This window comes from Chelmon rostratus, chromosome 18, assembly GCF_017976325.1.
Source record: "Chelmon rostratus isolate fCheRos1 chromosome 18, fCheRos1.pri, whole genome shotgun sequence".
NCBI lineage: Eukaryota > Metazoa > Chordata > Actinopteri > Chaetodontiformes > Chaetodontidae > Chelmon > Chelmon rostratus.
Genome location: NC_055675.1, coordinates 16,435,406 through 16,458,215, shown reverse-complemented (window position 1 = coordinate 16,458,215; position 22,810 = coordinate 16,435,406). Strand labels below are relative to the sequence as shown.

The window sequence follows — 22,810 nt, the reverse complement described above, 5'->3', positions numbered from 1 at the left end:
TTATCTGCAGACATGCAAACGACTCGTGTTATTTATCTTTGTGGACTAAACCACCCAATTTGGACACAGCTACTACCAATGATTTTGCATTTTTGCTTATTTATTTTAAAGCGTATTTGCAGCACACTTATTTGATTCCTGATTAATTGTATTGTAGTTGCGGCTTTTATAAGACCCACTTTAAATAAAAAGCAATTTTTTTTTAAAATGGCTATTTTTAAAACCTGAAATTACAAAAAATAATTGACTGACATGACATGAACTAGCAATTTGCAAATTTAATAATAATAATAGTAGTAGTAATAATAATAATAATACGTTTTTTCAAAGTAAGAAACATTTTATTTACAGTATTTTCAGTGCAAATTATTATTAACAAAATAGCACAAAAACAATGGCTACATGAACACGTGAAACGAGTGGTTCATAACCTAGAATTAAAATTCACAACCGCAGATTTCCTCCAGATGAGGAAAACATGATGCACACGAAAGCTCTTGAGAGGAAACCGACAGAAATGAGGCGCTGGAGGCGGCTGGAAGTCACAGATTCAATTTAAACAGCTTTGGCTTTTTATCTTTATAAAGAACCTGGAAAACTGAGGGAATAAAATTAACAAAACTGACTATTAATTGGGACCTATGCTGCTTGTGTCCGGGCTAAAACACCATGTCACGTTAAATAATACTGTGTTGCTGCTCCACTTGTTCCCAGGAATTAGACGTCGGGGCCTGACTACTTGCTGCAGCCCTCGCCAAACCTCATGTGTTACTGCATAAACGCCGCGAATCCGGATGCGTTTTAATATCGCTGTCGCTCTTCTGTCAAAAATAATTACAGTTCATAAAATCTTCATATTAGTATCTGTGAGGCCGGCGTGTCCGGCGCCGTGGACGCAGCCTGCGCGCTGCTCGCCGGCGCGCTCCCGCTCATGATCACGCTGGTCTTGTTGAGCTCAGAAACGTCCAGTTGTCCGTCGGAGGTTTCCTCCTGAGCCTCGTCGGACTCACACTCGCTGCCGCCCTCGCTCTCGCACTCGGACTCCGCCGGCTCTTTGGGCTCCCCGCCGCCGGACTCGGACGCACTCTTGTCCGGCTGCTCTTTCTCCTTGTCCTTCTGAGCCTGCGCCTCCTTGGAGTGCCTCCACTTCATGCGTCTGTTCTGGAACCACACTTTCACCTGAAAACACACGTTTCTTAGACTTCTGTCCCGTGCATAACTCAGTGACATGCAGCTGCAGGCTTTTTGCATAATCTCTGCATTTCCTCTAAATGTCCTTAAATTTCTAGTTAACATTTTTAAAATAAAGGCCTTATTATAGGAAACTTGGTACTTTAAATCTAAACCACACAATCTTATATCTTGTATATAATCCTTCCAAAACTGCTGTTTTATTATAAATTCCTCTCCCTTATAATAAAGAAAAATAGGCATTATGTGCATGTATAGTAAGTAACCCACTTAATAATTTTAAGACTACAAAAAGCTAATAAATACCAGGAATATTCAATTTATTTGAAGGTGGCCAAGACATAAAAGGTGTAAATACATTTCAAGCACTAGCAGACAACAACAAATGTAAGTGTTATTAGTCAGAAATGGCAGTAAAATAAGGTAATCTGTGTCAGTTTTCATGCATGTTGACATTTGCTCTGACACCCACTGATGCAACCTGCAGGGTGATGAAACGCAAACAACATCTGCACAAAGTGTGACTCAGTGTGTGGCGAGATCTGTCATCCACTCTGACGTCTCGCAGCCAATCAGGCTGCACCGTGCGGTCACGAGGCCGCTTTGGCAGCTTCAGCGGATGATGATGAGCTTCTTTTGTCAGTTATCGTGAATTCATTTTCAGCATATTTCAGGGTGTGACTTTAAACTGTGGAAGCGCAAATCTTCATTTCACATCGTCTGGTTGGTTTGTCTGGGCCTGAGCTACCAGCTGAGGTTTGTCCCCAGATTTTTTTTTTTTCGAGGATTTTAGGGTTGTTTGGGGGGTCAAACATTTCGTTTCAAACATTTCCAGAAGCTGGAGGAGTGAAGGAGGCAGCATTTAGACCTGGCATGCCATGCAGGGAAATAAGCATACACAGAAAATATAATTTACAAAACTGAGCAGCTAAAAATTATGAAATTGAAACGATAAGAAAAAACTTCTTTTTGGTGTCTGCTCAGTTTTCAGGTTGGGGGGTAGGGGGGCTCCTAACCTCAGTATTAACCTTACATCCTGGCTACGGCCCTGTTGTTTTATTGTCTCATTGTTCATTTACTCTTCCTGGGGTCCACATAATCAACAAATGCTCATCATACAGTAAATAAATAGTGAATAGCATCTAGCAATAAAATGAGATGATAAACTTTAAAATGTAACTATTTTATTAATAATAACATGAATAATCTCACATTACTGCAAAGAATTTAATTTTACGTTTATTTTGCAGATTAACCTTCTCAGCTGTTTCTCAAACCATCTTTTTGTTGCTGTGCTTTGCTGCAGAACTAATAAAACCTCGACTCTGTCTCGCACGTGGCGCGTTTAATCCCCCCTGGAGCGCGCGCCGCGTCCTACCTGCGCGTCTGTCAGGCCGAGCATCGCAGCCAGCTGCTTCCGGTCCGGCTTCGTCACGTACTTCTGGATCTCGAACCTCTTCTCGAGGCCCTTCCGCTGCAGGTTTGAAAACACCGCCCTCGACCACGACCTTTTCCTCTTGTACGTCTGCGGCATCGTGTCTTTGGTGAGGACGGCGTACGGACCTGGAAGACACCGAGAGGACACGAGGTTTAAACCAAAAAAAAAAAAAAAAAAAAGGAGAAGAGAAACCAGAGAGAACATTCACTTGCAGGTGTCTCGCACCTCCAAACAGAGAGCCGGAGCGGGCCAGCTTCCTGTCTGTCACAGGCCTACATGCGGTGGCTACCTGGGAAGGTGTCCTGAAACTGATGCTGGCCTGATTGCCTGCTGCTGCTGCTGCTGCTGCCTAGTGAACTCATCATGGAGGACGCGTCGCTCATCCCGGGGTCTATGGAGGAGAAGTACTGGCTGGCCGGAGGCTGAACGGGGATGTGGATCCCTGACTGACGGTTCGAGCTAACGATGGACGTGAGATCTGTCACAGAGCGAGAGATGAGGAGTTATCAGTGACACAACCTGGGCGGGGGGTGGGGGGGCAAAGATGGTCTAGTGTTTAGAGAGACCATCCTGTAAACTCATAGCCTGGGTTCATGTGTGACTCTTTCATTAAACACGTTGCCGCTGCGTGTAGCTGATCCTGACCTCTGACCTCTCTGGTTTAGGGGGCAAAAGAGGAGAGGATTTCCCCACAGGACTCCTTAAAGTGCACATTATGAGGCCATTTGCGCTCTTGCTGCTCTGTGAACAAGTGTGTCACTGTTATAAAACTGGCAGATGACTGATAGAACACTCAGTAGCTGTTTCTAGTTGGTTGCTTTCAGTTTCTAAATTTGGACATATCTTGCCGGCATTTAATGATTAAAATACAGAACTTTCTGGCCTTAAACACGCCCAGAGTTATAGTTTTCTTTGGCTGACAGGAGGGGGAGCTTCTCTAAACACCACGCATCACTTTGGAAATTCAAAATATCTCCTCTCACCTCTTAACGACGACTTTTCTCTGCCTTTTGGATCAAAGTCCGTCGACAATATCCGATCAATTCCGAATTTGAGGTCTTTGCTTGAAGGCGGGGGAGCCTGTTGGGAGTTCAAAGCAGTTCTGGGGACTGATGTGAGCTGTAGTCCGTGTCTGTGGTAAGGGGACGCCGGACTCATCCGCGCGCCGTACACCGACGGCTCCGGCGCGACAGGAGCGGGGCGCAGCGGCGAGCCGCCAGAGTGCGCCTGCTGCGCACGGTGGTGGTGTCCCATATGCACCATGAGGGCCGACGACCCCGGGATGTTCTCCGCGTCCCCGGCCTGCAAAATGTCTGCGATGCAAAACGAGGGTTTCTTCATCGTATCCACAGCGAAGCCCCCAGCGCAGTACGCGGACCAGAGGCTAAAATTCGATGCGTAAAACGGGTTGAGCCCGGCCGTGTACATCCCGCAGCCTCTAATGCGTCTTATTGTTGCTCAGAAGAGGGCACAAGCGGACAGGCATGTAAAAAAAGCGGGGAGAGCGTTTTAGGGGGATAGATGACCGTCCTCTTTGCGTCGGTGCCAAAATCGCTCTCCCAACTCTGAAATCCAAACCCTGCAGTTCCACTCTGAAGTTCCTCCGCTGACACTGATTGGTCGCCGTCTGAGCCAATGGACGTTTTGCATTTGCTCACATCACGCCCTTGTAAATGAGGATGATGTGTAACACACACACACGCACACACGCACACACACACATGACCGGGACACTTCGGGGTAATTTTGAGCCTGAGATGATGGATTGATCACTTAAAGAGAACCTTCACCCATCAGCGCGCACAAAAGCATCACACCCATTAACGCTCGCGCTCATTTCGATTCTTCTTCATGAAAATAAATGATGTTTTATTCCAGAGGCGAGAACAGACGAGCGGGAGGACAAATATTTTCAGGGAAGTCTTTGATCTATCGGTTCTCAACACAAAACATCCATAATGCTCTGCAAAAAAATTACAAAAATCAAACCGGAAAACAAGCCACACAGATACGCGAAATGGTAAAATAATAATAACAATAATATTAATAATAATAACACATATTAAATAATTAAGTGTTCAGACAATACACGCATCATATAACCCAGGAGAGCCTCTATTAGCCGCAGCTCATCCTGTTTTTGATGGCCAGTGATTCGCGTTAAATGAGCGGATATTCCTGCTCGATTTGCCCCCAGAATAGAACCTGTTTTAGTATTTTAGGATACAGCAGAAATCCTTATTTCTTCCGGAGCAGAGGGGGGGACTTTATAATGACTGTTAGAACTTCCCTTTTTCAATATTTGTGCAACTTTATCTCGACCTGCAAGTTGCACGCTGACGCAAATCCGTCCCCATGCTCATAATAAACAGAGGAAACCTGCCCCCCCAACCCCCCAACACACACACACACACACACACACACACACACACACACACACACACACACACACCAAAGCGAAAACACAATTAACTTCAGAGGCGATATCTCATCCGCAAGGCCCCTCAAGGATTTAAATTGTAAAAAATTATAATATTTTTTTTTCATGCAGCAACGTGAATTAAATCAAACTGAACTGAAACAACATGTTTTAAATATTTGCATTAATAAGCAGCTTTTATAATAGCATCCATGCGCGCAAGTTAACTGTCCATTCTTCTTTAACTGTCAATTAAGATGAACTCCTCCTGTCGTGCCTTCACTCAGTTTGGACCCCCCCCACCCTCTCTCCGATCGCATGTCCCTTTGCATGCGTTGAAACAATGGCTTCTGAGGCCCGCGCGATTCATCCACTCTTGATCCATGCGCGCGGAAGGGCCGATGACCCTGGCTGCCTCCTATCATGCTGTTTTCGAGTGACACTTTTCCGGGTTAAAATTAGAAATGAGGCTTTTTTAACGCTTGCCCTCCATCACGCAGTCAAAACAATCCAGGGAAGAGGATGCAGCGGACGCAGCACGCCTCGAGTTATTTCAGGTGCTGATGAGCTTTTCAGTGGGAAGCATTTAAAGAAAAAACACAACAAAATAAAACAGGCCTCAGATCAGCTTTTACGCACAGGAACAGTAATAGGACCGTGACAAGCTGCAGGGAAAGTGGGGACACCGGATAAATTTAGCCTTAAGCTTTTTTTTTTTTTTTTGCAGCTACAGTGTGATTTAAGTTCAGCTGTTTGCAATCATAAAACAATGAAAAACATTTTTATTTCCATTTTGAACGTATACATCAGTGTGCATTTGCTTTGTTCATCTTGTCAAAGAATGATATAAAATTGTAGAAATTGTGTTTTAAACGAGAAAGAAAGAAAAGCACACAAGGGCAAAGCGTTTATTCCATTTATTAAGATTTTATAAAGGCAACAGAGGAGCGCGCGCGTCCTCATTTCTCTAAAAGTTCTGCACCTTTTCGTTTACTTCAGTGTCCCCTGGCACACACACACACACACACACACACACACACACACACACACACACACACAGGATTTTAACAATACAACACGGACAAAGTGTGTGACTCGATGTCATAACACAAACTTTATCCCGACATCAATGGAACAAACATCGTCTTGCTTCTTGCTGCAAATGGTGCAATTTCCTTCACTTTATAAACCGCATTAAGGTTCAAATAATCGCAGAGTGGCTGAAATCTAATACCCAGAAAAGTATTTACGCACAGAAAGAAAGCGAGCTGGAGGGTTGTCCGGCTCGGACACATGATCTGCTCCTCGGGGCAGGGTGAAGTGAAGACTGCGGGCGCGTGAGGATGAAGAATTGTGCTCATGAAAACATCAGAATTTCTCACGAGCGGCTACAGAGACAGTTTTCAACAGAAGCTGTGCGCTGATCGTGCAGTGTGATCACACTGTTTCGTGTGTGTGTGTGTGTGTGTGTGTGTGTGTGTGTGTGTGTGTGTGTGTGTGTTTTATGGATGCTCCTTAGAGGAGAGAGGCATTTCATTGCATCAGAACCTGCAGCACAAAGTGCAGTTTTCCAATGCACATAATAACAAACCTGAGACTTGCGCCTGACTTCCCTTCAATGCACACTGTGGAAGTTCAAGTCTGAAACTTTAATATTCTAAAAAGCGCACATTTGATCCACAAATCACCTGCGAAAACTGAAATATTACTTTTTCAGCCGGAGCCCTGCTGGATACTATTATTCACCTTTATTTCCCTTTTCCGAGGCGGCCCTCTGCGGAGCTGTATAACTGATGGCAGGTGGGACCACTGCCAGTGCCAGCGACTCCTGTCTCTGGTTTAAGGACTGCCAGACTTGAAGCTGTCCTCAGGAACATTCAGCCTAAATCTGTCCGATTCTCTTCTCCTGAAGTAGTTTGGAAACAGAATATCGTCATAATAAATTGTTAGTCACCTCATAGTCTTTTTATGACTGTGTTTTTCCAGTATTACTGTCCCTTCATGCAGGAGCACATTCATGCACTGCAGTTCAGCAGTGGAAAGTACATTTATTTGACAGATATGGTTACCAGTTACTTTTCAGATTAAGATTTTCCATAAGAAAAACATCATAAGGGTATAAATTACATTGATAAAGGGTCAATCATTTTCACATTTTCCAGCCAAACTTCTAGTATGGTTTTATTTAAATTGCAGTTTTAGGCCCAAAAAAGGTAAAAGGATCCAATTTTTCATAGATAAGTAACAAGACTAATACAAGCATGTGAGGCAGAACTTTCTTATTCTGCAACATTTCATCATCTCATTTATGCTGTGACCTGCTGGAGAGGCCTCAAAACGATCGCCAGGAGCCGCTGCACTAAAAGCAGTTAAAAGCAGCTCATCCTCAACAAGCTACAACAGTAAAACGCTGTTTATGCATTGATCAGTCAGAATTAATAATCTAATTTGTCAATTTATCATTCAAAGGGGACAATTTTCTGCAGGTTAGCCACTTTTAATGTGATACTTGAAGTACATTTTGCTGATGATACTTCTCCACTTTTGAATGCATACATGCTTGTAATGGATTAGCTTTGCATTGTTGTGCTGTACTTAAAATCTACACCAACCTGTCGACAAATTCACATTTATGGACATTTTTGTTGCGAAAGAGATGCAATCATTGTTCTCCACTAATAGCAAACAGCCACCTCCCTGTTAAAACGTGATAAAAAGGACTGATCGGTTGACTAATCAGCTCAGATTGAACAGTCCAGACCCTCTGCAGTAATCAATGCTCAAACAAACAGCGTGGAAATGAAAAGTCAAAGCATTTAGGAGTCACATGCTCGCTGTGGATGAACACAAAGCTGCTGCTGCTGTGCACTGTTGACTACCTGAAGTTTAAAGCGTTTGACGGAGCCTATTGTTGTCGCCTGATTGCTCGCTGTGTGTTTTTCAGGAAGCCTTATCAGGCGGAGGAAAGCTGAAGGAGCACCTCAGGCTGGAGCGCCGCTGGATCAGAGGCTGCAGGACAGAATTAAATGATTTCCATTATTACACTGAGAATTATTGCTCCCCCTCTGTAAGACTCCAGCTCTAAGCCAAGATTACTATTTCTGGCAATGTTTGCCTCAGGAAGGAACTTTCGCAGATTTAATGGGACCTGGGCCATTGTACACAGCCTTCTGTATGGCACTCTGCCATCATCTCCACACAGAGGGGAGGGAGGGTAAAAAAGAGCTGAGGGATGTTGTCTAAAGTCAATTCAAAACAAGACCGTCTCGTTTATATGATCCTGAATGCAGTCAATATATTTCCCTCTCTGAGGTGGAGATGAGGTGATTTTTAATATGCATGTAGGACATTAATCGTGGCTGCACGGTCCTGCCATCTATCTTCTTCTACTCTGTTTATTTCTTATGAAAAACATGCCTGACTATATGCTCTAAGCAGTAAAATATAAATCATATTACAAAGCTCTTTGTTCTGTTTAGTTTTATTCTGCACTATGGTAGAATTCATATATTTTACATCTGTAAAAATAACAAAAACCACAATGTACAAATGCTCTATTAGAAGTAAAAGTGCAGAAGTTTGATCAGGAAAATGCACCAAAAGCAGGAGCGCCCATTATTCAGGAGATGACCTCAATATTTTTACCATTTTGAGCAAAATTTTATTGTTGTGGTGGAGCTAATTTTACCTACTTCATAGCCTCATACTCGTAGTTTAAGATGTAACAAGATGCAACAATGCATCATTCTCTGTGTTTAAGTAGAAATTAAGTTTTTCTTTGTAAGAAAAGATTTGAGGGGAATTCATGTTCACACAGTTGAGAAAGAAAAATAACTATTTCTGTGAAGTAAATCAAAAACAATGAGATATTAGAGAAACTGGAGAGGAGATATTAAAAAAACGTAGAAAAAAACTCAAATCTTAATACACAAAATAACTAAAGCTGCGAAATTGTATAGTAAAATAGTGGAGTAAAGGTACAATATTTCCCTCTGAAATGGAATGAAGTACCATATAATAGTAAAACTCAAGTAAAGAACACATACTGAAAACTCTGCATATTTTTTTTAAGTCTATACGTATTAAATGCATATTTTTCACGCAGCATCAGTGCAGTTAAACAGAGCGCTGATTATTCCCAAAAAAACATTAATGAGCTCATGAAGACACTAAATGTACAAGCAGCTCCCCCCAGTGACAAAACCCTCTCATTTTTTACAGCCGTACTTTTCACTTGGACTGAAACAAACGACAAATAAATCTACAATTACGCAACAAAGTAATTGTAAATATAAACAGAGAGTAGCCTGTGGGGACAAAATCACTGTCCTAATTTATTAATTCATTATAATCAGCAAAAGTAAAAGTACTCACTCTGCAGAAAAATGGTCTCTGAGACTGATGTATAGTTATATATAATACTAATACTGTAATACTGATGCATTATGTAGCATTTTGCAGTTATAGCTGGTTGAGGTGGAACTACTTTTTACTACTTTATAAATTTTAGTCCAGTGGTCCCCAACCTAGGGGTCAGACCGCTCCTAAGGGTCTCCAAATAAATCTGGGGGGCCATGAGATGATTTACGTGAGAACAAAAACTTGAAGATCTGCTGATTTTCTGTTCATTTTCTGGACGTTTCTCTCATCTTTGCTCTCTTTATGTACACTATTGGAGGATTTTTGGACCTCGAACAGCTATTAAAATGAAATGAATTATTAAATTCTTCAAGTTTTAAAGTCAAATGTCTCTTTGGTGCAACAACTAAGAGGTCGCGAGCCTAAAAGGTCAAACATAGGTTAAATCTTTAAACAGTTTATTGTATTTCAGAAGCTTATATGTGATTTTTAATGTCAACTCTAAATATGTGAAAACTAATTACTTTAGCTGTCAAATAAATGAATTGGAGTAAAAAGTGGCATAAAATAAAGTGCAAGTACTTCACAGCTGTACTTCAGCACAATACTTGAGTAAATTAATTTAATTGCATTCCACTACTAGGATAAATTATTTAATCTACCCAAACAACAAAACTTTTCTTTAACTCCACTTCAACATAAGGTCCAATATTACACTTAAAATGACTCCACTGACTCACATCATGTGACTGAGTGACTGAGGAGAATAAACCCTTCACAGCCTTGTGTTTCCTTTTGTGGTAGCAGCTTCTTTTTTTACTCGTCGCTCTGCACAGTCAGGGTTTCAAACATTAAGTGGTCATTAGCCGGACATTGGAGTGGTAGACTAATCACACTCACCCCGGCCTGCCCTCTGCTGTAAACAACCTGAAGGAGCTGCTTTAATGGAAGCTTTTAAATATGATGGTGACTCAGTGCCTTTGAGCAAAACCATCTGTTTACATTAAAACAAATTAAAGTCATCTCTTGTGCGGCAGGTTCAGGGCCCCGTCTACAGCTCCAGTGTGTAAATGTACACACGGTTAAATCACATACTGTAAGCTAAATACTGCAGCAGGAGAGACTAATGGAAACACAAAAGGTCATAATAACAAACCATTAGGGCTGCTGGAAAGCCGCCATGAAGAGCACAAACCGCTGCAAAAAATATATCCAAACACAAGTCATTTATGTCAGATATGTTTGAAATATCTTTTTTTAATTGGGTGAAAAAGTTAGCCTGTTTTCTTCCACTTATCGCCAATTATTGTCTGAATAATTGAGGAGTTTGCAGCCATTTAACAAGAGAATTGAATAGTATTATTACTTTTAAATTGTGGCAGGAAAAACAAGCATTTCAAGCACTTGTTCTGCATCAAAGACCTGGTTTAAAAAACACCTTTATTCTGAAAAATAAGAGCTACAAAAACGAGTGTGAATGTTTCAGGAGATGCGTTCAGGTCGGTTTGTTCACAGCACAGGCTGATGCAGAGCAGAGCATCTCAGCCTGCCGCTCTAATGGTTCACATCTCGGCCAAATCAATCCACTGCTGTTTAACTGCGGCGGTGGAAAAACACGATTCATCAGCTGAGAGGCTCTAAACAGCTGCAAGTCTGAAGGTGAACAGCAGAGAAAGTCTCCTGGAAACATGAAGGTAGGAGGAAGATTATAGTCAATGCAGCGTAATTATTGTGTAATAAATGTTTTTAAAAAAGCAGATTGTAGCAGAGAAATAACAAAAAATAATCTATCTATCTATCTATCTATCTATCTATCTATCTATCTATCTCACAGGCTTTATTTTTGCTGCAGATGAGCTTGTCTCAGGGGAGGACAGATCACTTCGGGACAAATTTGTCCAGAAAACAGCTACTGGAAATGTTTTTCCGCTCGGTCCCAGGAGTGCCTTCTGCTCTGCTTTGGCTTATTTTATTTATTTATCTATTTTTCATGTCAGAGGCTGCAGATCACGATCCAACTGTCTGCCCCATAAACAACATTTGCGTACTACCTTTTCAATTTAAAATGTCCCTAAAAGAAAAGAAAATGCCAGTATAATGTTATAATATTTTTATGTGGTTCTGTATTAAGCGACCTAATCATGCAGTTATAGAGACTCTGTCCTGTTTCTATATGTTCCTTTAACATCACATATAGTAGTAAACCTTGTTTGTCCCAACATATTTCATGTTTACCTCCAAGTCATTTAGACTCTAATATACTAATATCCAATTTAAACATATTTACAGTCATTCTTCATTATGACCATAGTGTTACTGTAGACAACATCATGTGATGTCTTTTTTGACCAGACAGCAGCCCTCAACCAGAACCAGCCACACACACGCACTGGAGGCCGAGGTGTCATTTTCTAGCAGAACGCTGCCATCTAGCGGCCAAGTCGTGTTTCACTGTGACAGACTCACAGCCGGTCTGCTGTGTGTGTGAGTGTGTGTGCGTGTGTGAGACTGTGTGAGCGTGTGTGAGCGTGTGTGAGTCTGATACGATATTTTCTGGCACAAATTTCAGAATAAAGGTCAGTTAATTGGGGACAACTTGTTCGATTAGGAACAAAAGCTGCGTCCCCAATTGAAAAACAGCTGCTTTTTGGGTAAAAAAAAAAAACAACAACAAAAAAAAAAACAACAAAAAGAAAATAAATAAATAAAATTAACAAGAACTCACAACGGTTGCCATCTATGCAGCCAACAGCCCCCTTTTTATCGAATGAAATACCTGCATTACATATTTAAGAATATGGTGAGCCTTTTTGTTTTGTTAAAATAACTTGAAGCTCTGCGTCAAAATGCCTGTAATGAAGGCAGCAACTCTTTCTTTAAACAGGCCCATCAATTAAAGAAAACAATTATCAGTAAATCTGCAGCCTCTAAATCAACGTGTACATGTGGTTAATTAACATCCATAAATCAACGTGTATTTGCTCAATTAACACATTTTCCTTCATCCAGCTCCTGTTCCTGGACGGGGTCATGCGCGCAGATCTCGGGGGACTCCTGGGTTTAACCTCCGACCTCCAGGAAAGCATGACACCGGTCTTCAGGGAGGATGGTGGGCCGGTTCAGGAAGTGAAGGCAGGTGTCAGCTGCTGCAGTGGGGCCTGCCGACAATGGAGCCCTGACTGGCTGCTCACGGCGCTGAGCTGGCGTTTTCTGAACTTCAAAGTCCGACTTTTGTCATATTTTCATCACATGATTTTTCACTTTATAGGAACCAGAGTGGCTGTAAGGAAATGGTGTTAGCTGAAGGTTTTGTGTGATTAACATATTTGCATTTAAAAAACAGAATTTTGTGGTGTTCATATATATCACAGTCTCATTTTTTGTCCATCCAAACTGTATTAAGAAGCAAACATCGGCGCCTAAAAAACTACTAATGATCACTTGCAATACAAATTAAACTGTTGTTTGTTTTTTCAATTAAAAGATTAATCTTGTAGAGCGTAAAATGTCATAAAATGGTAAAAAACATTAACCTGTGAAATATCTTTTGTTGCACAATCACCAAAACCCAAAGATATTCACTCTAGAATGACATAAATCACAGGAAAGCAGCAAATCTTCCCATTTGAGAAGCTGGAAACAGAATATTCACCTTATTTGCTTCCACTAACAACTGTGACGACAACTGATCCATCCACGGACACGTTATTCAGCTCGAAACACAACATCGTACCAACTAAATCATGCAGAACAGACTTTAAGACTTTGTGGGATGTTGCAGAAGTGTATTGGTTTAAAAAAAACGTTCATTTTTGTGATTACAGAACATCCACTGTGGTTTTCAGCAGGTCAACTCAGGTTTCACTGCACCGAGCGAGATTTAATGACAGTTCCCTTTTTTTTTCTCACTGTGCGTTACAGCCGACGCCTGAAACTACTAAATAGAGAAGGAGAAGCAGGATTTACAACAACAAGTGTGAATCACTGGATGTAGGAGCTCTGACCTTTTCACACACGTCCATCTGTGCGAATAAATCCACACGAATCAGAGAGCAAATATACAGACGCGTTCTTTAAAATCTGCTCACAGGAGATGTCCACCTACAGTGAGATTAAGAAAAAATGCAGTTTGATGACAAAGCAAATGCTGAACTATAGCCGTGCCTTCACAAGGCAGTGAACTGGCACACGGTGCACACACTGAAAACACTTTGGCACAATCATACAAAATGAAACCAGCCATTAAGTTTGCATCCACGACCATTTGAACAGACACTAAAATCATTCAAGACATTAATCCATCAATTTAAGAAAATCTGCATAAACCTTCAAAAGGATGTAATATGTACATTCTCATATTTTGCTTTCGTGATTTAGCACTAAGTCAGTTCAAGTTCCTTTTTAAAAAATAAAAAATATACAAGAGAGTCAGGAGTAAATGTTGACACTGGCTTTAGGTTATTTCCTGCTTTGTTTCTAAACTACCAGCTGTTTAATTGAAGGAATAACTGAACAATCTGGGAACTTGTTTGAACTCGTGTCCATTTTCCCAAAATGTGGAACTACTCCTTTAACAGTTCTTGCACACTCCCGCATCTTTCAACACTGTGTGAGGTCAGTTAAAATCTGAGGTGTGAACAAAAACAGTACTTAAAAAGAGACTATCGGTGACAGCGTACGTGAAAGGTGCAGCGCCTCTGGAGGACAGTCCAGTTCACTGTTACCTCTAGTTCTCGTCACCAGCCTGCACGCTGCCGTCACCCAGCAGTCTCTCCCTTTCAGCCGGGCTGTTCTCCTCCCCTGCGTTCACCATCGCGGCGCAGCACGGCATCCTGGCCAGCAGGGGGCGGTGCAGTCCGTTGTAGAGCGCCGCGCCCACCAGCAGGACCAGGAAGCCCAGCACCTGCAGGCCGTGAAACTGCTCCCAACCCAGCGCCAGGCTCACCACCCAGATGACCAGCGTACGCAGGCTGTCCAGCACCATGCGGGTGGTGGCGCTGATCTCTTTGGTGACGCTGATGCCGGCGAAGTTGAAGAAGGCGATGCTGACGGTGTTGCCCAGCAGAGCCAACAGGATGAGGGGCTGGTGGCCGATCTGACAGAAGGCGTCCAGCGCGTCCTCCAGGACGTGGCGAGGGTTGTCGCTGAAGTTGCCCACGTGGATGAAGTACATGGGGATGAGGAGGAGCGACAGGACTAAGAACCCGAAGAAACCTGGAAATGGAGAACAGAATTTAATGACCCACAACAGTGATTCCTGACCGTTTTAGCTTGGGGTCTCAACCCCCAGGCTGGGAACCACTGACCTATAAATCCAGACAATAACATAAAAGAAATGGCAGATTTTCATTAAAGACAGTCACAAAAAAATAAAATGTCCAAACAAAGTAGTAAAAGAAAAAAAGCTTAAACTAATAATAGCCAAACATATCTAAATGTTTATAATCAATAATATTCCGACTTCAAGCTGCACTGATTGATTTTTCATGGCTTATTACCATATGAGGTTGTTTAAGCAGAAATTTGCTCATGAAGCTGACACAGAATAAAAGTAGCTCTGGTTTGGTCTCATTTAGCAGCTCAGGTGTTCACCAGCTGCTTGACAAATTTGTCAATGTGCCGCTTGGTGCTGAGCATTTAGCTACAGTTGGTTTTTCTCATTAAAACCGTCCACTGAGCGTTGAGAGTGAAGCAAAACAGCTCAAAGAATGGACTGAAACATGCTGAAAAGCCATGTTGAGCTGAGAGGAAACGCACATTTAGGTGACGATTCTCTTATAGATATTTCCATCTGTATCTGTTGGAAAACAATGATAAAACCACCTATCTGTTGTTTTTTTGACGTTTGACCTTTGCCTTCCTCATGATTTACTTCTTTTAACATTGACTTTTGTGTGTTTGCACGTTGAAGGGCTACAAATCCAACCTCCAAAGGTTCATCACCAATACCAAAAGGATCTTATGTCAAAATTCTCCTGTTGCTGTTCTTGCAGACGGACAACGGGCGCTGTACCTTCAGTGCCAACAGCCCGAAGAGGGTGGACGTCATGTTTGTAGACAAACTTCTCCTCCAGGACCATCTGCACTGAAACAATGATCTGAGCCATGATGATCAGAAGGTCTCCTGCAGGACAGAAGAGAGTATGTATAACTGATTCCTTTCTTAAGGGAAATACGCAGCATTTTTAATGTAGGTTCGTGTTGCACTGAGGTTGCAGTTAATGTTGCGGTCCTGCGACACCGTGGACCGGATGCAGCAGAAAACAATGCACACAAGACCTGAAGTCCACCTTACCCGTGATGACGTCGCTGAGTTTGTGCGTGTCGTCGCGGTGCCCACTGAAGAAGTCGGCGAGGCCCACGATCACCAGGCCCAGGATGGTGGTGAGGATGCCGAGCCACTGACTGGCTACCAGGCGCCGCCCCAGGAACGCCACAGAGAGCAGGCCGGTGAAGATGATGACGGCTCCGCGCAGCATCTGGAAGCTGGAGGCGCTGGTCATGTTGAGAGCTGGAAACAAACAAAGAAACAGGTTAACTTGTTTGGTTTGCTTCCTTTTTCATGACACATAAACAGCTCATGCTGCCTAATGAAGGTGAAAGGCAGTGGCTGCAAAACACTGAGAAAAACAGGATTATCTTTGACTCATTATCTCTTTTCCTGATGAAAGGATTCTGTAAACAGAAGATAAACATTCTGCTTTGCTGCACTTAAGTCACTACAGTTGACCTTTGAGGGGCAGAATAGATCATCACATAAGATTTCAAAAGCTCACGTCTACCATAAACACCACAAAAACAACAGGCCTCACAAGAAACGTTTTCTGCCTGCCGAGGTTCCTGAGCATCCTGCAGGCAAAGGCGAAAGGTCACTTACCAACATACATGATGGAGGTGGCCGTCATGTCACACATGGCGGGCGGGAAGAAGAGGAGAGGGTTGAAGCTCTGGCCCGGGTTCATCTTGGGCTCTGGGCTTCGTCTGTCGTGGCAAAGTAAGATGTAGAAGACTGCAAGACAGCTTAACTCACCCAGAAACATACCCACCGCCTGGACAGGTGGACAGAGAGAGACAGGAAACAATGACAATGGTATCATTTACTTTTTGACTCATAGTCACACAAGAACGGCAGCCAATGCTAACATGCTAGCCTGACTATGTTCATTATGATAAGATAGTTGCATGATAATTGGGCGTGGTTAGCGATGATGATGATGCACTGCGCTCCAGTAAACAGCTAAGTTAGCGACCAGGCTGTCGTTCAGCGGTTAACACAGCAGCACAAAGCATCCACCCACAGCAGTGAGCAGTATTATATATAGTTTATATCACTGTGGCATTTAACAGAGTCCTTTATTTGTGTGTTTATTAAAAGAACTGGTCTTCCCATCATCACTCCTCTCTCGTGGGCTCGTCCTCCAGCTGTAGTCAGGAAGTGTGTGTTCTGGTGTTTTGGGCTAGTGGCTTTGGAGGGAGTGGATGGGATTTTTCGGTTGCATACTTTTAAAATCTAGCTTCCGCTTGTTGGTGTCTCCAACGTTACCAAACCCAGCTTTAAAGTGCAAAGTCACACATGTGCATATCTATGGCCTTTGGTTAACAGGGCTTGGAAATACTACTATCAACTATTTGATGAAAAAATAAGTCAAGATCATTACTGGGTCAGTTTTTGGTACTTAACAGCATTTGACAATTGTGTTACAGACATATCTTGGCCAATACAGTCATGTGTACTTTACCTGTACAAAAGGGTGAGAGAAGGCATGGTCAGGGTCATCATTGCAGCCCTTCGCTGAGAACATGTCAGCCCATCTGTTAGACAAGAGAACGTTATTACAACTTAATTATGGACCCCTTACATCTGGAGAATATGATTTATTGGCTGGGTCGTGTCTGTAGGACCACAATGCCTCATTTATATTGTGTTCTGACACATTTTACCTTTATCAAAAAACTGAAGCTGCTGCGATTTACACAAGGCCATATCCTGATTTTGATAATGCTTTGATTAATTGTTCAGCCCCATAAACAAGTAACTAATTAATCAAGACTAAAATCAGCAGATTAATTGACAATGAAAATAATTTTAAGTTGCAAATCTTACCATTAGCTCCATACCCACTCCATATGTCTACTTATTTTATCAACTTTGTGGGTTTAGAACTGAGTTTTGTTGTGCACCAAACCTCTTTCTCTTATTATTTCAATGCTGGCGTGAGGAGTTTCTCTGACTAAATACACTGAAGGTGCAGTTGATTCACTGCCCCATATACTTCTACTACTGTACAGTCACATGATTTGATGAGGCTACTTCTATGAAGTAAATGAGTAATTAAGTGCACTGACTTTTAAAGTCAGACAGTCAGGGAAAGCATGACCGGCATGTGAGTGTCCTGTCTGCATTTAAAAAAGCAAGACAAGGGAATGTGGTCTGTGAAGGTGATGACACAGCAGTTCCCTCAAACGCAACAACTTCTGAGCTCATGAATACGAGAGAGAAACTCGAGCTGGGCCTGTTGACTGAGCCAAGCCTATCCCGCTTATTTTAGAGTGTGATTGTGTTTGGGATTAAATATCTTCGTACGGTGCATGCTTAGCTATGAAAGGAAAGAAGGAACTTGCACCAAAACTGTCAACCTACATGCTGCAACTGATCTCAGCTGTAGGACTTCAAAACCAGCGAGGCAGCGCTGTGGTGAAACTTAACCCGTTAGTTGCTGCGTTCTCGAGCAACATGACACAGCCTGTTTTATTCTGACATATCAGCACTACACAATGATCAGCTGACCAAACCCGCAGAAAGACAGAGAAGTGTGTGTCAGGCAGTAGACACCTGACATCACAGATTATTGGAGAAGTAGTAAAAAAGAAGAAAAAAGATGGACTTCTGAAACCTCTTCCCATCATGACAATGACAGAAGAGCACTTGAATGCATTTGTGCTGAATCAGCTGCTCATTCATAATTTAGCTGTCAAGGAAAAAAAAAAAAACAGATGTTACGCAGTTCCAGCTGCCAAATGTGATGATTTTTACAGTTTTCCATAATTGTAAAATTAAAATGTTTGGATTTAGGACTGTTGGTTAATAAAAACAACCAATTTAAAGCTATTAAATGGCAATTTTCTCTATTTTCTGATGTTTTAAAGCCCAAAAGATCATTTTGTTGAAAAAATAATCTGCAGGTTGATCAAGAGGGGAAATAGTTGTTGGTTGCAGCCCTGAAATATCTGGGAAATCGATTTGTCACTTTTCAAGGGAATATGCTAAACTTTCACTGTTTCCTGCCACTCAGATATGAGGATTTGTTGCTTTGTAATTTTTCTAACATTGCAAATTAAATATATTTGGATTTTGGACGACTGATTGTTATATTTTCTGATGCTTTCAAGACCACATGGCAATGGAAACTGTGGTTAGTTGCAGCCCTAAAGTATATAACGACTAACTATTTATGACAGCTACTGTATTTACCTGAGACCTACAAAGCAGGCTGAACTAGGCCATTAATTAACCTCTCGGTGAACATGAACATCTAAGTCATGTCCCATCAAAGATAGCTCATGATAAGGACACTATGCAGGTGCCGAGTCCGTTTATTTAGGATAACTGTGTCATTTTACATTAGATAAACCTGTTTGTAGAGGCATTAAAAGTTGCTTCCTGTCGGCAGTCTTATCAAGTTTGTCAATAACATTGAAATGTGTGTTATCACATACAAATTAGCTTCCTGACAAGCAGGAAAAAGCAGCTTCTCCAAGCGGATGAGGATGTTTGAATGAGCCGATCGTATAGCTAACAAGCTAGCAAGGCATTAGCTTGTTATTTAGCTAGCTAACGTTACGAGTAGATAAAGCAGCTACAGCTACATGTGGACTAGTTACATGCTAATAATGTGAAACAAAAACGTAATAAGCGACTTAGCTCGATAAAATAGCTAACTGATTTGCTAATAAGCACTACAGCTAACGGTTATTCACATTTTTAATGAAAACACTGGTCCAACTCTGTTTTAGCACACAGTGATTTTCCCAAATTGAAAGTAACTATAAACCCATGACTCCAGTAGAGAAACATAATTAAATCTACTCACTTTGCCGATAATGTGTTGATGGAGCCAGTTGTGAGCATAAGTCCCGCAAGGAACAGCTGGTACTTCGTCCACGCCATGCTGAACGTGTGAATGGGACAAAGAAAAGGGGCACAGACGACCACCAACTTGTGTTATTGTACTTTAACACCCAGGTTGTTATTCACAGACGCTCCTCTGCCTGTAAACGCCACATGACAGCTCAGAGTCAGCTGACTGCAACGCACTCCTCGCGCTGCCTTCACGTCCTGTCGGAAGTAACACGATCGACCAAGCCCAAGGAGGGTATGAGTGAAATTTCAGAGACACACTAAAGATCTATTTATAAGAGGTAGATGAAAAGTAGGTGGAAGTAGAATTTTATAGTTAATATTTTTAATGGCCACATTATTCGTACAAAAGTGTAAATTCAGCAAATGCTGTCCTCATTCCTGTATTTGAACAAGTACCTGGACGGTATGATACAACAAAGTCGTCCAAAAATCTTAATGCTATGAAAACTCTAATCTTATTTACAGCCTTTGTGTTAACTGATATATTTTATCATACCTTTGCTCTTCTGGTGTGCCTGTACTTCCTGTCTAAGTTGTAAATAGTTTTGTAAAATGAACAATGGTTGAAACTTTTAGTAAAAAATTTAAATGAAATTAGTGATTGTGTTAGAACTAGGACAACAATTGTTAGTTTAATAAAAAAAAAATACTAAGCATGTGTGAGTTCAGTATATAAGTAAATCAAATATTTATGTGTAGATGTTAAACTAATTTCAATTGATTTCTTTAACTTCGATCAACTTCTGAAAGAGCTCAGAAAGAAGTGGAAAATTGGAGATCTACATTTCCATGACAAACTCCATCTGCTGACTAAGATCGTGATTAAAACCTCTAGAATAGCCAATAAATGGACACAGTGGAAACTGTGAGTATTACTAGTGTATTATTTGCGAATTTGATGAGTTATATGCAGAAAATTGGTTTATTATGCCTGTAAAAATCATTATCGCTGCTTTGGATCAGGACTAAGCCCCTACCAGATCCTTACCCAGATCATAACCACATTAAATCCGAATTAGATAAAACCATCTAAGTCGAAACTTTTTGATCAGTTTACAACTGATGTGGAAAAATATACTACTAGTGATCGCTTCCTTCTGCAGTTCCAGTTTACGAGGGGTAGTTAAAGGCAGCATTACATGCATAATGGACAAACACCAGGGGGAGTCAAAGACCAGATAGACCATCTTGGATTTGAAAGTGGGACCACAGTAAATTTTCCCCTCTGTGGCCTCACGTTGCTTAAAATTAGAACATGCACTCCACTTTCCATGAGGATGCTCTCCCTCAGCACTTATGAGGTCAATTTCGGGCTTCTCAAAACCTACAAATGAAAAGTGAAAGAAAACCGAGATTTCAAGTTAACGAGATAAATGTTACCACAAGAACATGAAGGGGGGAAAAAAGAAGATATTAAAATTAACTCCAGTGTTCTGATACCTTTAATCCTCTGTGGCACTGCACACACTAAAGTGGAGGAAACTAAGATATCGTGCAGAGATTTTTCCCTGCTGGAGACATATTATGAGCTCCTCTCCTTGTTTCACTCCTCTGGTGTTACAGGTGCTTACGGGATTCTTGGTGACCTCCCAAAATGTTGATGAGATCAAGGAATCATCTGCTCAGTGACTCTTTGCGAAGTGTTTCCTCTCCCTGCAGACAGCTGGAAAACCTTGTGGAAACCATCACTTAACATTTAACTATCATGACTTGGATGTTCTTGTGACTGCAGTTCCTACGTGCATGTCTCATAGAATTGGGTCGCACTTGAAATGAAGATACCTTGAAGTTAGACTCTTTAAAGTACTGGGTCATTTTACTGCAGCAGGTTGTGAAACATATATATGAAACAAAATGCCAGATGTTTATATCAGTACTTCAAAGGATGTAACATATAAAATTAAACATATGAAACCATAATTTAAAAGTTCATAGGGTCCAGATATTGCATTTGGCATTACACACCACAATAAGAAATTATTTAGGTCTGCAGACTTCGTACATATAATGGGCATAATGGATGTCTGTATCAGTTTATTTGGTTATTAGTCTAATAGTTGTCACGACATTTCAGTCAAAAACAAAAACACACATTATCAGGATTCATCTTCTATGGACCATGAACGTCAAAACGTCAGAATTTGCATCCATAGATGATGAGATATTTTAGTCTGGACCAAAGTGGTGGATGGACAAACCAACAGACCAATGACCGTCCTTTGAAAAATGGTTTATCTTCTTTGGAGCTTGAATGCAGACAGCAAATTTAATGGAAATTTGATCAGATTAGGAGCAATCATGAGAGCGAAGTTCACATTTTGACCTGAGGGTGGTGTTACAAAATCCTAAATAGTGTTAGAGAAGGAAAAGGTTCATCCTTAGAATTCATATGGCCATTGGATTTTAATATTTCAAAGAGAAAGTTTAAAACATTAAGATTCAGCATCATGAATATCAAGAAGCAATTTCATGGCAAATAATGATGCCTCAGAATTGTACTTAAGTACTGAACTTGAGTAAATGTACGTGGTTATTTTCCATCACTAGTTTTGTTTTGCATGAAGGATTCACAAAGAATAGCAATGAAACTGTCAGCATAAGTAGCCTATTTATGAAGCACCTACCTCCAAAATGACACGTTGTTCTGCTCCACATTCATCAGCCGCTTTAAATAATAAAAAGCATCAGCATCAATATTAATGATTCTGGCATTACTTGGAATCAGATCAAAACCATATTTTTTTGGTATCGTCCACAGACACCATAGCAGACAAAAGTAAGGTAAGGGTCAGCTAAATGCTACAATAACCATCCTTTAAATGCTTGTACTGCAGCTAAACATCATTTACAGTGAACCTGTGCTTCTTAAAAATGAGTCCTTCAAGAGTCACAACTGTGGCAGCCATGAAAAAAATATGAGTAGAGAGGAGCCACTTATCCTTTCACGCCGAATGGCCTGGAAACATTTGATTGACAGCCAACCTCCAGTGGTGTGAGGTTGGACCTGCGGGAAGGGAAAGGTGACGGGGGAGCGCGCAGCCCATCTGAGGCCACTGAAAGGTCACGTGGTCAGCTGAGCAGGTCGGCCACAGCTTGCTGGAAAGCCTCACGTCCACCTCCCTGCACTGCAGCTGAACAGTCCAGACCGAACTGAGCGCAGAATTATTCATGACCACCGCTCGGCGATGTCAGGATATCTCAGGATATCACTGGTGACCCCGTGACTCCCTACTGTTATATAACATGTACATCTGCTCCGTGC

The 22,810-nt window shown here is 41.6% G+C and overlaps 2 protein-coding genes across 3 annotated transcripts; both read right to left on the bottom strand.

Annotated features, from left to right (window-relative positions):
- Nucleotides 1-327: 327 nt before the first annotated feature.
- hlx1 (H2.0-like homeo box 1 (Drosophila)) lies at nt 328-4,166 on the bottom strand. 2 transcript variants are annotated; one of them, XM_041958969.1, is made up of 4 exons: nt 3,613-4,166; nt 2,919-3,107; nt 2,570-2,754; nt 328-1,179 (listed from the first exon to the last, which is right to left on the bottom strand). In XM_041958969.1, the coding sequence occupies exons 1-4, from the start codon at nt 4,055-4,057 to the stop codon at nt 853-855; spliced, it is 1,146 nt and encodes a 381-aa protein (XP_041814903.1). In that variant the 5' UTR covers nt 4,058-4,166; the 3' UTR covers nt 328-852. The 2 variants fall into 2 exon arrangements, with proteins under 2 accessions (XP_041814903.1, XP_041814904.1); XM_041958970.1 differs by lacking the exon at nt 2,919-3,107.
- An 8,001-nt stretch (nt 4,167-12,167) lies between these two features.
- slc35f6 (solute carrier family 35 member F6) lies at nt 12,168-19,657 on the bottom strand. Its single transcript, XM_041958829.1, has 6 exons — nt 19,499-19,657; nt 17,147-17,219; nt 16,285-16,456; nt 15,703-15,918; nt 15,421-15,531; nt 12,168-14,621 (listed from the first exon to the last, which is right to left on the bottom strand). Exons 1-6 carry the CDS (start codon nt 19,573-19,575, stop codon nt 14,134-14,136), a joined length of 1,137 nt encoding a protein of 378 aa, XP_041814763.1. The 5' UTR covers nt 19,576-19,657; the 3' UTR covers nt 12,168-14,133.
- Nucleotides 19,658-22,810: the final 3,153 nt, after the last annotated feature.

Coding starts and splice junctions, on each gene's coding strand:
- slc35f6 (XM_041958829.1), bottom strand. CDS start 19,575: ATGGCGTGGACGAAGTACCAGCTGTTCCTTGCGGGACTTATGCTCACA. Junction 17,220..19,498: donor ATCAACACATTATCGGCAAA/GTGAGTAGATTT, acceptor CTTGTCTAACAG/ATGGGCTGACATGTTCTCAG. Junction 15,532..15,702: donor ACTCAGCGACGTCATCACGG/GTAAGGTGGACT, acceptor TCTGTCCTGCAG/GAGACCTTCTGATCATCATG.
- hlx1 (XM_041958969.1), bottom strand. CDS start 4,057: ATGTACACGGCCGGGCTCAACCCGTTTTACGCATCGAATTTTAGCCTC. Junction 3,108..3,612: donor AGAAAAGTCGTCGTTAAGAG/GTGAGAGGAGAT, acceptor GCTCTGTGACAG/ATCTCACGTCCATCGTTAGC. Junction 1,180..2,569: donor TCGGCCTGACAGACGCGCAG/GTAGGACGCGGC, acceptor GTGTGTTTTCAG/GTGAAAGTGTGGTTCCAGAA.